The sequence below is a fragment of the Halichoeres trimaculatus genome, unplaced genomic scaffold (assembly GCF_033239565.1).
Source record: "Halichoeres trimaculatus isolate MK-OKI-2021-1 unplaced genomic scaffold, fHalTri1.1 fHalTri1_scaffold_23, whole genome shotgun sequence".
NCBI lineage: Eukaryota > Metazoa > Chordata > Actinopteri > Labriformes > Labridae > Halichoeres > Halichoeres trimaculatus.
Genome location: NW_027437201.1, coordinates 23,056,001 through 23,072,065, shown reverse-complemented (window position 1 = coordinate 23,072,065; position 16,065 = coordinate 23,056,001). Strand labels below are relative to the sequence as shown.

General features: G+C 38.7%; 1 protein-coding gene across 16 annotated transcripts in view; it reads right to left on the bottom strand.

Annotated features, from left to right (window-relative positions):
- cacna1g (calcium channel, voltage-dependent, T type, alpha 1G subunit) overlaps nucleotides 1–16,065 on the bottom strand; it is a 380,213-nt gene that overhangs the window by 80,028 nt on the left and 284,120 nt on the right. For 13 of the 16 annotated variants that reach the window (XM_074662958.1, XM_074662959.1, XM_074662955.1 and 10 more), the window contains 4 exons: nucleotides 6,885–6,978; nucleotides 2,769–2,950; nucleotides 2,075–2,413; nucleotides 19–198 (listed from right to left, as the gene is read on the bottom strand). In XM_074662958.1, coding sequence (XP_074519059.1) covers nucleotides 19–198; nucleotides 2,075–2,413; nucleotides 2,769–2,950; nucleotides 6,885–6,978 — 795 coding nt within the window. The remainder of the gene's footprint in view (nucleotides 1–18; nucleotides 199–2,074; nucleotides 2,414–2,768; nucleotides 2,951–6,884; nucleotides 6,979–16,065) is intronic. The other 3 variants (XM_074662956.1, XM_074662964.1, XM_074662968.1) reach the window with 1 other exon arrangement.

The window sequence follows — 16,065 nt, the reverse complement described above, 5'->3', positions numbered from 1 at the left end:
GAGCGAACGTAGACCGACCTGGTTGGCCTCCTCCTCTGCGTTCTCCTCCTCCGTGTTGTCCTCCAGGGAGACGTGTGTGGGGCCCAGGACTGACGGGGAGCCCTTCCCGTTGCAGTCGCTGTGCTCTGGGGGCAGCAGGTGGCCCAGCGAGGGGGGTCTGGAGCTGTGCATGCTGGCTGAGCGGTACAGGAACGGCACCTGAAGAGAGAAATAACACAACTCTGAATTTATACCGTCTGGTTGTTGACGCTGCAGGTGTCTGCGATACTTCAAGTAATCCTGTTTCATGCATGATGGTGAGGAACACGGCTTTGTAGCCAAACACACCCGGCATGTTGAGAGTGCGACTGTTGGTTGTCCCGATTCTCCCCCAGACCACAAAGGAAACATCACAGAGAGCTGAATGAGAGCTATCAGGCAGGCTGAGCACGCTTCTGCAACCTCTGTTTGTCCTCAGCTGCTGATTATGACTTTACTGGATGATCCACGTTCCTCATTTCATGCAGACAGCTGTCTGCTCCTCTAATTTCACCCTGAGTGACATTTAGTCTACATCCATACAGAACAAGGGTCCTCAACCTGCGGCTCTTTGACTCCTTCACAGGGGCTCCTTGAAGCTTTAAAAACTTCCAGAGGGTATTGATGATTAAAAACACTGACACTAAATAAAATCCTGCGTTAACATTTAGTTGAACTAAATCTTCATCCCATCTGTCAATAAAGCCTGCCACCGTTCTACTTCACCTCCTACAACATCAACAGCCCACCAACTTTCCATGCACCTGTGGCTAACCTCAAGTTTTACAGCCCTGGGAAGATAACTACATCTACAAAAAGACTAATCTGGAAGAAAATACAGATTTTAATTCATTTAACTGACAGCGTGCTGGATTAATATGCATGATTGATGTGTGGCAAGACATTAGCAACAACAAAAAATTATGGTTTAAGCAATATTATCAATATATTTAAAAAATATTGAAGTACTCTTTCATTTTATTTTAATTCTTGCTAATATTAGAATGTTCACTTGTTATTTTATTTTTGCAATTTTTTTAATTCTTCAAATTTTTTAAAATTTCAAAAGAAAAAAATGTTTTTTTTTTTTCATTTTTTATTTCAAAGGGTTTTTTTAATGAATTTTTGAAATCTCATTTTTTTTCAAATTTTCCAGCTTTTTAATTTAAAAAAGTTTTTTTTTCATTTTCTTTATGTTTTCAAATTTCTATTGTAATTTTTTTTTTTATTTCTTGATTCTTGATTTTTTTTAAACTTTTGAAAATAATAAAAATTATGCAGTTTTAAGCAATTTTTTTTTGTTTTTTTTTTCTCTTTACAATTTTTACAATTTTTATTATGAAAAATATCTTTTTTTTAAGCCTTTGCAAATTGTCAAAATTTCCATGTTTTTTTGCATTTTTTCCAAACTGTAAATTTATTTGAAATTGTTGGAAATTTTGAAAATAATTCTTTTTATTTTCTTGCAAATTTATTAGAAAAAAACTAAGACATTACATGTTTAATTTTATTAAAAAAACAATTTAAAATAATTATTCACGAGATTTAACTATGTATAGAGTTTCATAAATTTCATTGTCTTTATTGTAGATTTTTATTTTATTTTTATTAGATTTTTATTGTAAAGTAGATTTTGTGTCTCCTGAATGACTTTGACCCAGGTGAGCTGAGGCTCCTATGAAAGTGAAGGTTGCAGACCCCTGATGTAGATTAACAATAAACTGGAATAACAACTTCTCTCTCAGAAATGATGACATCACACTTGTGATTTAATGTCTTTTTTTCTAATAAATTATCCACTCTCTTCCTGTAAAAGATGGTTTTATCTTTTATAAATGTATGACTTTATTATCTTAATCTTAAATGTTATTTTCTTTAATTTGTGACTTAATTCCTGTAATCTTGAGGCTTGTTTCTTCTGACCATCATGAAACAGGAATGACTGTTTCTGAAGCTTCATGTCTCATTATAATGAACAGTTTAATGATTATAAAGACACTCCTGACCGCTCTCAGAGAAAAGTCCGGACAGACACAGATTAATCTGCAGCTCGTACCTGCAGCAGAGCGTCAGGAGGTAAATCCATGGAGCTGCGAGTCTCCACCGACTCCATCCTCCTGTGGCGAGGCCCCCTCTGCGACTGAGACATGGAGTCCGTCCTGGCAAGAGAGGCGTCATCCTCCTCCATCAACCCACCCCCTCCTTCACCTCCACCCTCCCCCTCCTCCGAGCTGGAGCCGCCTTCTCCGGACAGGAGGGACCGCCGCTCCCCCGACTGCCGCTTCTGGCGCTTGAGTGACGGGCCACGGCTCAGGCTGTTCCAGCTGGAGCGGCGGCTCGTCCGGCCGCTGCCAGAGCTCCACGGGGCGTAGGGGGAGGTGCTTCTGGCGCTGGTCTGGAGCAGGAGGACAACCAGGTGGAGGAAAGGAGGTGAGAGTGACATGAAGCAGATAGGATGCTGGGAAATATTTGGATCATGTGTCTCAGTTTGATGTAAATGGATTCAAATGACTTTTTCTGACCATCGGCGCTGAGGCAGAGATCTGGACTCATTTTCTCAAACCTCCTGATTTTTGGTTTGTTAAATGAAGAGAGGCAGAGAAGCGTGTTGGACTGACACGCTGTATTCATCTTAATCATTCACCGTGATCTGGACACATCAGCCAAACTGTCTGAAGATCATTTCTGGCACGTATTCTCTCACAAAAATGAAGGTTGTCACACTTGGGAGTTTCAGTAAATGTACAAACCGGGGATTTGTCGAAGCTGGCTGGATCTATGGAGACGTTGCTGCCGCGCCGGGAGCTGTAGCCCACTGTGGGGTCTCCTCCCACGGGCAGCTTGGGGATGGGCATCGGGGTGGCGGCGGTGTGGGTGATCAGAGGTGGAGTCAGGCTGGTCTTCAGATCCACGTGACCGTTTACTGGCACTACTAGCACAAGACAGAGGGGGTGAATTAGCAAGATAATAGAGAGAGGGGATTAAAAATACATGAGAAGAGAAGAAAAATAAATGAAATAAATAATAAATCCAAGAAACTTCAAAATAAAAGAAGAATACAGAGGCTGCTCCCGCAGTAATGCAGCACAGATACTCAGATTCTCCCTCCTGCGTCGCAGCAACATGAATATTTTAGCCGGGCATTAATCTTATGGGAAGCGTGGGAGGGAATATTATGTTTGGCAGCAACACAAATACATGACATGAGGAGGGAAATGCAACTTTAATAACGATAATTCCTCCGTCTTCCAACTTTATCCGAGGCCGGGAAGATGTAGATGAAGGTCTTGGAGCGACGTCAGCAGTTTTCTGCAGAGCATCTGAAGGAGCTCAGGGTGGAGGAAGGGGAGGTGATACAGTCCATCGGGGAGTTTTACTCCATACATAGTGTTTCCAGTGGGCCTCTCAGTCTGGGAGCAGTAATTAAAGGGGATGGGAAGTGGTGTACGAGGAATTATGGATGAGGCTGCTGTTGTAGTTTGATGCTGAGCAGAGAGACAGGCCGACACGAGCCTGAGCGCCGAGTGTGGTCGGAAACGATCCGAGAGCATCTGAGACTCAGATCCTATCAAGTGTTTTTGTCTTATTTTAGGTAAAATTGTCTCGATAAACTCAATATGAGCCACATTCAACTGACTGGTCCAGAAAAATGTCTTGTTGCAAGTTGTTTGACGGCAAAAATGAGGTCTGAAATGCTCGAACAAGAAAAAAAAATCAGCCACTGGAACAAGAGAAATTTGCTGAAATATTGTCTGAATTCAGACCTCATTTTGTCTTTTAATAACTTGAAACAAGATTTTTTTTCTAGACTGGTCAAACGAAAGTAGCTCATAATAAAAATGTTATAAAGAGGATCTATTTTTATATGACTGCAGCGCCACCTTCTGGCCTGGAGTCTCACGCACTCTGTCGTTAATTACTTATAGGGAGGTCTGTGTTTGTTTTGGAATTAAATGGAGATTGATTTGAATCAAATTTTCTTTGTTCAAGACAACAAAATGTGACATCAAGCAAACATTGTAGCACCTGGCTGTATGTAGTGCTATCGGCAGCCAGGTGCTCTAACATATCTGTAGACTACACTGCAAAACACTGAAATCTTATCAAGTGTTTTTGTCTTTTTTGAAGTAAAAATGTCTTATTTTACTTGTTGAGAGCTACTTTTACCTGACCAGTCCAGAAAAAATGTCTTATTTCAACTTAATTAAGGACAAAATGAGGTCTGAATTGCTTGTTATGAGTAAAAAAATAAAAATCTGCCAATGGAACAAGAGAAAAGTTTTCTTGAAAACTTGAATAATTTCTTTATACAAGTAACTTTTTTTGGATTAATTTTTTGTTCCAAGCAATTCAGACCTCATTTTGTCTTTAAATAACTTGAAACAAGACGTTTTTCTGGACTGGTCAGGTGAATGTGGCTCATATTAAAGATGCTGCAAGGAGGATCTGTTTTAATGTGACTGCAGCGCCACCTTCTGGCCCGGAGTCTCACATAAACCGTGGTAAATAACTTCTAGTGAGGTGTGAGTTTGTTTTGGAAGTAAATGGAGATTGAGGTAAAGTTTTTATCAGTACAGTTGCCTAGCACAAAGTTTGAAACGTGGCAACAAGCAAACGTTGCAGTAGCAGGCTGTATGTAGTGCTATCGGCAGCCAGGTGCTCCAACATATCTGTAGACTACACTGCAAAACACTGAATTCTTATCAAGTGTTTTTGTCTTTTTTGAAGTAAAAATGTCTTATTTTTCTTGTTATGAGCTAAATTTTCCTGACCAGTCCAGAAAAAATGTCTTATTTCAACTTAATTAAGGACAAAATGAGGTCTGAATTGCTGGTAATGAGTAAAAAAAATATATCTGCCAATGAAATAAGATTAAAAAAATTCTCGCAAATTTGCCTAAAACTTGGAATATTTCTTTATATTCTTAATATTCTTTTTTTTTTTTGTTCCAAGCAACTCAGACCTCATTTTGTCTTTAAATAACTTGAAACAAGACATTTTTTTGGACTGGTCATGTGACTGTGGCTCATATTAAAGCTGCTGTGAGGAGGATCTGTTTTCATGTGACTGCAGCGCCACCTTCTGGCCTGGAGTTTCGTGCACGCAGTTGTAAATTTCTTATAGCCAGATCTGTGTGTTTGTTTTGGAATTTTTCCCAAATCAAATTTGTTTGTTCAAGACAACTTTTTGCTGGATATAACTTCCTGTGGTATATATCAGTGTAGTTACGTAGCGCTAAGGTTTAAAACGTAACGATAAGCAAACATTGTAGTAGCCATTTGTATGTAGTGCTATCAGCCAGGCCAGATGTTGAGACCTATCTGAAGGCTACACTTCAAAAAACTGGAATCTTATCAAGTGTTTTTGTCTTATTTTCAGTAGAAAATGTCTTTTTAGACTCAATCTGAGCCACATTCACCTGACCAGGCCAGAAAAATGTCTGATTTCAAGTTATTTAAAGACAAAATGAGATCTGAATTGCTGTAAAAAGTAAAAAAATCTACCAATGGAAAATTTGCTTCAACTAGAATTGCGTCTTAAAACAAGAAACTTTTGTCTGAAATGCTTGTAACAAGTAAAAAAATCTGCCACTGGACTAAGAGAAAAGTTTCTTAAATTTATCATTCCAGTTTCAAGCAAAATTTTGAGCAAAAAAATTCTTCCATTGGCAGTTTTTTAACTTGTTCCAAGCAATTCAGACCTAATTTTTGAAAAACATCTAGTTTAAGCTAATTTTTGAGCAAATTTCTCTCGTTATATCGGCAGATTTTTTTTTAAACTAGTAACAGCAATTTAGACCTCATTTTATTTTTAAATAACTTGAAACAAGACATTTTTCTGGACTGCTCAGGTGAATGTGGCTCATATTAAGTCTAAAAAGACATTTTCTACTGAAAATAAGGCAAAAAAAGTTTTTAAAATTTCAGTTTTTTGCAGTGTAGCCTATGGATACATTGAAGCACCTGGCTGCCGATAGCACTACATACAGCCAGCTACTACAATGCTATCTTGTTGCCATGTTTCAAACTTTAGCGCTACATAACTGTACTGATAAATACCTTACCTTGGTGTGTTGTATCCAATAAAAAGTTGTCTTGAACAAACAAATCTGATTCGGGCAAATTTCAAAACAAACACTGATCTCTCTGAAAGTAATTCACCACAGTGTGTGTGAGACTCCGGGCCAGAAGGTGGCGCTGCAGTCACATTAAAACAGATCCTCCTTGCAGCATCTTTAATATGAGTCCAGAGAAATCTTGTTTCAAGTTATTTAGAGACACAAAGAGGTCTGAATTTCTTGGAACAAATAAAAAAAGCTGTGAAAAGTTACTTGTATAAAAAAAATTATTCAAATTTGCAAGAAAACTTTTTTCTTGCTCCATTACCAGTTGCAAGAAATTCAAAACTTATTTCTAAATAACTTGAAATGAGACATTTTTGTGGCCTGGTCAGATTAAGTCTAAAAAGACATTTTCTACTGAAAATAAGACAAAAACACTTGATAAGAGTTAATTTTTTGCAGTGTAGAGCTGGAGACCAGACGCCGAACAGGTGGGGGATGTTTGAACAAGAGAAACTCTCAACGCTCTAAGCTTCACCTGCTGTGTTTCACAATCTGTTGCATGCATTTTGCAGGAAACACACACACTAAGAAATCCTGGGGGTTTGATGGAGCTCAGGGAGGGGAAATGCAAACAGTTACATATGCAAACACAGATGGTGCAACTTTTTGTGAGCGTGTTGAACAGAAGCTTTGATAAATCACAGCTGAAGCTTTTACAGCGCTCATGATTCACGCAGGAAGCAACAAGTCTGCTCTGCAAACACAGGTAGAGTCTGCGCGTCCCACTTTCTGTGTGCCTCACCTGCAGAGGCCGATAAATCCTTCTTGCTGCCGTTCACATCCTCCATACTCCGAGCACAGAAATCAATCTCTGAACCTGATTTAGAAGCATCCCCCTTGACACACAAAGCAAAACAAAGAGTTAGAGGGATACACCTGAGAGCGCTGCTGCTTCGTAGCAGAGTTAATAGAAAGCAGGTGGGATGAAGTTGCCTCTAAACACGGATCCTGCTTTGCTGTAGCTCAGTCCCAAAGTAGCTCCAATCGTTCAGATTCAACCCTGGATCGGTCACTAGAGGCAACTGCACTCCTGTGAGCAGACGGGCGAGGCTGCAGCCTCCCTAAACCCGGTTCAAGGTCAGAGGGTGAGGAGGGGGATGAGAAAGATTAATTTGATAAAAAAACGTCGTCATGCGAGGAGCGTCGGAGGAACCACACTGAAACTCAACCAGGCTTTGGATGAGAGGTCGGTTTAGATACATGGAAAAGCTTTTAGCTGATCAAACCAGAGGATGCTGGGAGAGGTTCAGTGTGGTGCTGAAACAAAAAAAAAACACACTCAAACACACAACACACAACCAGTGTAGGAAAATGATCTGTTGGTTTCTGGGTTTAAGTTTCTTTATGTTTCAGTCGTCTGGTGCTTTCTGTAACTCTGGTTTGGTTCTTGTCACGTGTGGGTCTGTCTTTATGTTTATTCTTGGATTTATCTTTCACTGTCTTTAGTTTCTATGTGCTGGTTTAGTTCCCCTTGGCTGTGTTTACAAGGTCGATAATCCAGGACACAGATTAATGTTCCTTTGGATGGAGATATCCTGATCGGTGTATGCACAACCAAATATTCAGGTTAGAATAGGAGGAACCCAGGGAGGACTCAAGTTTTTAAAAAACAGAATATGAGCATATTCCAGTTTTTAAAAAGGGTTATTGGAGTTTACATGGCTGCATGTAACTAGGTTATTGCTAGTAATTCAAATATGTAAGGAGGATTTTTTTTTATGCCTTTAATATAACTAAACAAACAAGCAATTGGCAGATCTTTGCGTTTCCTTTTTTACGGTCCCAGCCGTATAGGGTTTTTGTGTGTGTGTGTGTTTTTCCCCCTCCTGCTCTTTACCTTCACAGGTGCAGCCCTGGCCTCCACTGCAGCTTCAGGTGATTGGGCTCTCCTGTAGCTGCTTGACAATCAAGACCAGTATAAAAACATGAGGGAGGCAGTGTTTGCCTTTAACTGCATGTGTGCTGGCTTCAGGGATTGTGTCGTTGCCCTAAGAAGTTTGGACTTTGCTTGTTAATTTATTTTGTTAGATTGGTTTTGAGGTTTGGCCTCTTAATTTTGTTAGTGATTCTGCTTAAAATAGAAGTTTGTTTTAAGCTGTCCAATTATTTTGTTGATAAACCCTTTCCTTTTACAAACTCTTAATTTCATTCCTCTTTTGTCCTGGGTTCATTTCTGTTACCCCCCACTTTCATACCCTAGCCATCCGTGGGGTCGTAGCACCTTACTTTGTTAATCATATCAAACAGAATCATCATTCTTGATTTCTAATCTTTCACCAAAAGTTATATAGTTTACTGAAAATATATCTAGATCTTTATTTTTACAGCTGATGAAAAAACACTTCCAATAATCCACATTTGGTTTAAAAAAAGGTAATTAGTGTTTTATACAGGCTTTAATGAATTTGTAGAAGTGTTTCTTTCTCATCACTTCACATCTATCTCACGGACCATATAACGTTAGTGTTGTTGTATTGTAGTTGTAAAGCTGACTCATTCCACTAGATGGCGGTAATTCACCAAAACCTACCACCCGCATTGACAAACAGCATCAGTGCCGTGCATTGTGGAAAACAGTTTGCCAGGTAGACTGGTGTGTTAAATACTGAGAAATTTTCCTGGATCAGTCGAACATCCTCAAGGACGTTTGGAAAATAGCCCTTGTTTTCTCCTGTTCGATTGCCCCTATGTTTTACCTGTGTCTTGTTTCACACCTGTGTTTGATGTGCTCCACTGCCTTTATAGGCCTTGTCCACACGTAGCTGGATATTTTCAAAAAAGTATCCCCCCCTCATTTGTTTCTGAAAACACTTTCATCCACACGGAGTGAGCAAATCAGCCAGTATGTGTGGCTAGAAGCATGTCAAACACATATTTCAGTGTTTTCTAGATGTGAAACTCCTGCCAGCCAATCAGGATGAACCCTGTCATTATCAGCTGTGATGCATGGCCTCTGTCTCTGTGTTTCTTGGCTTCTTTGTCAGTTCCTTGTCTGCTGTCACTGTTTTTGATTTTGAGTTTTTGCACTTTGAGTTTAGCTGAAATAAAACCTCTTTTTGTTTTTCTGGAGCTGGGTCTTCTGTTTCCTGACTGCTCTGCCTTTCTCTCTGCAGAAATGCTAAAAACCGCAGTTCATCGAGTGTCCACTTGGGGCTGGCTCTAGAAGTACCAGAAACCACATACACACCAAGTAAAATATCATATTTACCATTTGGTACGGAAAATGCCTCCTGTCTGAACAGCTCGTTTCTCTAACGGCACAAACTGTACCCAGGGTGAATTATTTATCTGAGCTAATGACACCCTTCAACTTTTGGAAGAGCTCATTGGAAACCGAGTCCAAGACATTTCACACAGCCTCGCTGCACTTAGCACATCTCACCATGACCTGAATCACAGAAAGCTTTTACCAACATTATTCTCCATCACTTTAATTATTCATCTTCATTATGTGGAGACTCTTTCAGATGATGTTTCTACATTAAAGCTGGAGCCAGACATTAAGTCGTGTTATCTTTGATTTATCTCTTTCTGTCTTTTCTCTGCGTGTCAGACGACGGACTGAGGCTGAGGATGTTGGAGTTTTTGGATGCGTGTTGAAGACATTCACCACCACACACACCAACTGTTCACCAAACACAGCAAACAACCACAACAATTGATCACCAAACATAAACCAAAGAAAAGAAAATGTTAAAGCCCAGCAGGTGGCGCTGTCCTGCAGAGGTCGTCAACCTGCCGGTGATCAGTCAGAGAGCAGAGCTGTGATAGGACCAACCCAGCGAGTGTGAGGCGTGTGTGTGTGTGTGAGTGTGTGTGTGCTGGTTTTTCAGGGTTTGGTTTGGCGTCCTGCTGAGAGGTGCTCGGTTAGTATCAGCTGGTGTCTGCGGCGGTCTCTCGTCGGTGGAAAGGTCAGTCTGACAGAGCGCGTGTGTGTGTGTGTCTGTGTGTGTGTGTGAGTGTGTGTGTGTGTGTGTACTCACAGGAAAACCAAAGCTACACCTGGAGCTTTGCTGTGAGGATCTTGGAGAGTGAGAAAGAGGACCAGACCTGACAGACCTGACAGACCTGCCAGGCCCAGGTGGAGAGGACCGGGAGAACCTGACCCTCAGCTCTCCTTTCTGAGGCACACACACAAACATCTGGTTTTCAGGATCTGACCCGGGTCTTGGAAAGTCCACAGGTTGATCAGTTTACACGCCAAGAACAAATGAGGGAGAAACTGAGACTCTGTGAACAGATGTTTGGGGCGGGATGTAGGATCTGTTCAGCCAGTCTGGATGTGGACTGGATCTGGTTTCTGTTTTAATCAACATCAGCAGTTTCAGGGTCACAGCTTGACTTAACATGTCTTTAAAACACACGGCGTGTTGTCTTCCAAAAACACGTTTCTTTAAGAGAGATATGCTCGACACATCTCTTATCTTCAGTTGTAGCTAAGGTAAAAGTTGGAGCATTGAAAAAGTAGCACTGAATACAAACTGTTGGCTTGGGTTTCCAGATGTTCAGACATTTGAATTTGAGACTAAAATGGAAATTGAGGCTTAGCAGCAGAAAACAGGACAAAAAACTGAACCATTGCTGCTATAGAACTGCAAAAAGTCAGATCTTATCAAGTGTTTTTGGCTTATTTTTAGTAGAAAAAGTCTTTTTAGACTCAATATGAGCCACATTCATCTGACCAGTCCAGAAAAATGTCTGATTTGAAGTTATTTAAAGACTAAAATGAGGTCAGAGTTGCATAGAACCAAGGGGCAATATCTGGTTGGTAAAAATGAAGCCGCTGTTCAACAAGCACCCGCTTGAGTCTGGCTACAGAAAGACCAGGAACTGTGTACACATCAAGCCAAAAAACAGACTGTTCCGGCATTAAAAACATATTAACAGCCTGGTTCAAAAAACAGCTTGGGTTGGCAGATTAGGAGATGTTGTGATCGTCTGATTGTCCAATCAGAGACACAGCTCAGATTACGTGAGTGACAGGTGCCTATAGCTGAAGCTCAAAGCCAGCGTCATATCCAGAAACTGTATAAAACATAGGCGTAGTCTCCCTGATGTCACTCGTCTCTTTCTGAAACGGAAAACGAAGCAGATCGGCTATCGCGGCCGCACTAATAGCGGCAAGGGCTGCTTGGTCATATCAAATGAGGCTGTGTCCGTGAATTTGCTTAATTTCACTGTTTCCGTTGTTCAGGAACAGACGGTGACATCATGGAGACAATGTCCATGTTTGATGCTTAGACTGTATATATAGTGGACAGCATGGCTCCGCCATTTATCATTGTACAGTTTTGAAGCCAAAATTCCCCTGTTAGAGGAGCAGCCATTGAAGCAGTAGAGACTGTGAGGGATTCTGGGAGAATTTGAGTGGAGCTGGGTGACAAAAATAATAGTTATTTTTTTCTTTCGAGAGTTGAATCATTTCTTGACTCTGCCTTCAGACATATTTTACATTCTTCAAAAAAGATACACGAGAACGTCAGCTGTCGTCATCATTAAACGTTACGTAAAACCTCGTTTTTAACCTCTAATAACTAATGAAAACTAAACTTTTTTTAAACAAGAGGACTTGGATACAAGACAGCCAAATGATATCTTCAAATCACCACAACAATCAGACGTGAGAAACATTTCTACCAGGTGGATTAATTTCTTAAAGTTTGACCACAGCCCATCTGGAATGACTGGGGAGATGGATTTTTTCACCTTTACTGCAGCCAGCCACCAGGGGGAGCAGTTTTTGTGGAGACCTCACTTCAAGCTGAGCAAGAGGACGTCCATTTTTTTTTACAGTCTATGGTTTGATACAGTCTGTGCTCAAAACAAGTTAATAAAAATCTGCCAATGGAAGAAGAGAAAAGTTTCTTGTATTAAGACGTTATTCTAATTTCAAGTGAATTTTCAAGCAGATTTTTTTTTTGCTTATTACAAACAATTTAGACCTCATTTTGTCTTTAAATAACTTGAAATCAGACATTTTTCAAGACTGACCGGTTGAATGTGGCTCGAATCAAGTCCATTAAGACAATTTATACCTCAAATAAGACAGAAACACTTGATGCAGCTGCACACATGAGCTACGTCATACCGCGGCTTGATGTGGATTGGTCTGCGGTGAGTGTGTCAATCAGAACGGTCGTCCAATCACCAGCTGCTGATTTTTTTTTTGAAGGTCCCGCTTCTAAAAAACAAATCCGAAGAGCTGCTACCCTGATGGACTATAATGATAATATAATAAAATATAATATAACATAATATAACTTAATATAATATAACATAATAAAAAATAATATAATATAATATAATATAATATAATATAATATAATATAATACAAAGAAAATAATACAAAAGAAAATAAATCTATGTAATTAAAAAAATAAAATCTAATAAAAAAATAATAAAATAAAATATAATATAATAAAATAAAATAAAATAAAATAAAATAAAATAAAATAAAATAAAATAAAATAAAATAAAATACTAGGGAAATATTTCTGTGGTGGATATATGAACCTGTCTGTCTGGCGTGTCAGGTTAAAAAATTGACTCTCGAGATGTGCATTTTTGGGGAAAATATGGCTCCTGGTTTAGTCTTGGTCTGGTGTCAAATGAGCAAACTTAAAAATAAAAAAATTAGAAATATGGAAAAATCACAATCTAAATAAAATCAGCACCTCAAAAATCGTAAAAGAATCAAATCAGGAGCAGTATCTAAGCTGAGATACCTGGTGCCCCAGACTGGGCTGTGTTAATGGTTTAATCCTGACAGACTGTGTCAAAGCCAAAGCTGACAAAACACACAGAGTGAAAATCTTCTGTCAGGACTTCACAGAACAATTTAGAGAGCCAGCGGAGCGGCCAGGAGCTGCTGAGGTGGAGCATTTAAATCAGACTGAGGGAGGAATAAAACCAGCTCAGACACCGTCCTGATCTACAACTTCCTTTTTGATTTTATGATGTTTTATGGCTCGACGAGGTGGCGCTGTGGGGCGAAGGGGTGGAGGGGAGCAGGGGCAGGACACGAGGGAAATCCCAGGTCCCCAAATAGCCTGGTTGTTTGGATAGCTGGTTTACACTCTGCCACCCCAATTTGGACACACTGTGGGAACAGGAGATGGAGCAGACCGAGTCCGCTGGCTGCTGATAGTGGGACTATAATAGAGAGCAGCAGCTCCATCACAAACCCTCAAAGGAGGAGCCACAGGGGACGCAGGGTGGGTGTTGATAGGAGGTAATTGTGTGTGTGTGTGTTTGTGTGTCCAGTGAAATTGCATCCTACCACAGCTGTACGAGAGTCATCACGCTGAATTCAACCACATATGTCACAGCAAACCGCCGTAAATGGCTACAACGGGGATAAACACAGAAGTCCAGGTGATGCAAACATTAAAATAGAGTAAATTATAATGAAATCACCTTTAACCCTGTGCACAGGTGAGTTTTTTCATAAAATGTACGAATCCTTATTCAAATTTTCTGAGGTTTTTAACTCCTCTGTCACCCCTGGACTTCTCATATGGCAGGAAATATAAAAAGCAAAGTATACAGAGAGCAGCATAAAACCATAAAACCAGGTTTAACCGTTAGAACCAGCCAGCAGACCCCACCCAAAACCCTATTTCAAGCCTGGACCCCCATGAGCTGCTGTATCTAAGGTAGAAAGGAAGGAAAACAACCCCCAACACTTGGTCAGAGGGAAAGTTTGGATGGTTTCTGGATTCTGTTCAATGCCGTAAAATTTAAGGACTGAAGGACGAGCCCATCACGATCTGAAAGATGGCGACCTTTATCAGCCTCGGAGCAGCTTTTATATTCAAGAGCTGAAAAACTGAAGAGGTTAGAGGCTGGTAGTGGGTTTAATGTGGAGTCTGCTTTGAAAATAAGGCAGAAAAAGGAGGAAATAAAGAAATAGTGAAGAGAAGAAGTTGTTGTAGTGTTGTTGTTGTTTCTGTTTGACAGTCAGGTGCTGCCCAGGTTAGTGTTTCACAGCGAGGGAGTCATGCAGGATGCAGATCAGAGGACTTTGATGATGTGACACATTCTCCAGCTGAAATTTAGCAATTTGAAGCAGATCGGCATCTGTTTTTTTTTTTTTTTAATCCAGTGCCTGATAAAAAACTATATTTAAGACTGTGACACACAATCACCAAACTAATCTAATAAAATAATTAAATGGAATACAAATTAAAAAAAAATAATTATAATCTAATAAGATATAATATAAAACAAATATAAAAGTAAATATACAACAAATAATCTATAAGATATAATGAATAACAAATAATCTAGTCTGATAATATGTGATATAAGTTAATGAAATATTATATAATTCAATAAAATGATATATAATTAAGTATTATACAAAATGAAATAATATAAAAAATACATAAAATATGACACAAAATAAAATAACATGTTATAATATAATGTAATACAAAAAATTAAAATAGAACAATATAATAAAATACAAAATAAATTTAAATAATACAATCTAATAAGATATAGTACAAATTAAATTGAAAAAATAATATAATATAATATAATATAATTTAATATAATATAATATAATATAATATAATATAATATAATATAATATAATATAATATGACAATATAATATAATAGAATGTAATATGATAAAATATAATATAATACACAATAAAATAAAACAAAATAAAATACAAAATAAAATAAAATAAAATAAAAAGTAAAAATAAAAAAATACAGGTTATAGGTTTCCTCGACAGATGATATTTGGTAATTGTTTTTGTATCTGTTTTGACCCTGAAAAAAGGATATCAGTCTGTCTCTAGCTACTTTTGTCATTTATTTAAAAATGTGAACAGGTGTTCATCAGTGACTCATTGATTTCAGCCCATGTGCCTTTAATCTGTTGATTTTAAACAGAATACTTTAACATTTATTGCATTTTGTCAAGAAACTTTACACTAGCTGTAAATAACATTAATTTTCTGTACGATACTTGTGAATCTCAGGAGCTGTTTCTGTGGTGTACAAACATCAGTAGTTCCAGCTTGAAACAAACCCCATGTTTGATATTCAGTTCAGTGAACAGTGTGTTGTCAGAGCTCTACAAAGCGTCGTCTCTCTGTTGGCAGCAGCCTCAGATTTTAGAAGTCTGTTTGGAGTTGTTGCTGACTTCTTTCTTGGCTCGTACTCGTGTGGTTTTTATGAAAGCAGAGGATATTTTCTAATACGGTTACTCATCTTTTGTACTGATGATTCACCTGCCAGAGTTTTAAGCCCATTCAAGCCTTGGAAAAGCTCCAGTTACCAGCTACCTGATGCTGTCTGTGTGGAAACGATGTGGACTTTTACTTCCTACTGATGCACTCTGCTGAATTGGGTTGGCAGTGGGACTTTTAGAGGAGATCTCAAGAACTCCTGGTGAAGCTGTTTGCATGGCCTCATATTACTAATGGTCTGAATAAAACAAAGAGGATATTTGTGAGGTTAGTCTGATGGCTTTTTAAGACCACAGAGCTGGAATGAGGTTAAAATTCACTCTATATCTTTTTTATTTATTACTACATCCTCTGTATTTCTTCACTTATTCATAATAATTGAATTATCCATCCATATGTCTCTCTATTTATGGTATCAAGTCACCGCACATAAATACAACAATCAACAATTATCTTCTCAAATGTACATAACCTCCTTTTTTTTTCTTTTTGTTTTTGTGTAGAAATACTGTAAGAAAACCTATTTTGTGACACGGTACAGTATTGCTCTGGCAAAGTTTTGTTGTTTTTCTACCAGAATTGGGACAAAGATTCAGTCTGTTTTCAAATGTATAATCTGATTCAGATTTTAGGGTGCGTATATCCTCTGATTTACCTAAAAAATACACAATATAGTATACTACTACTACTACTAGTAATAATAATAATAATAACAAT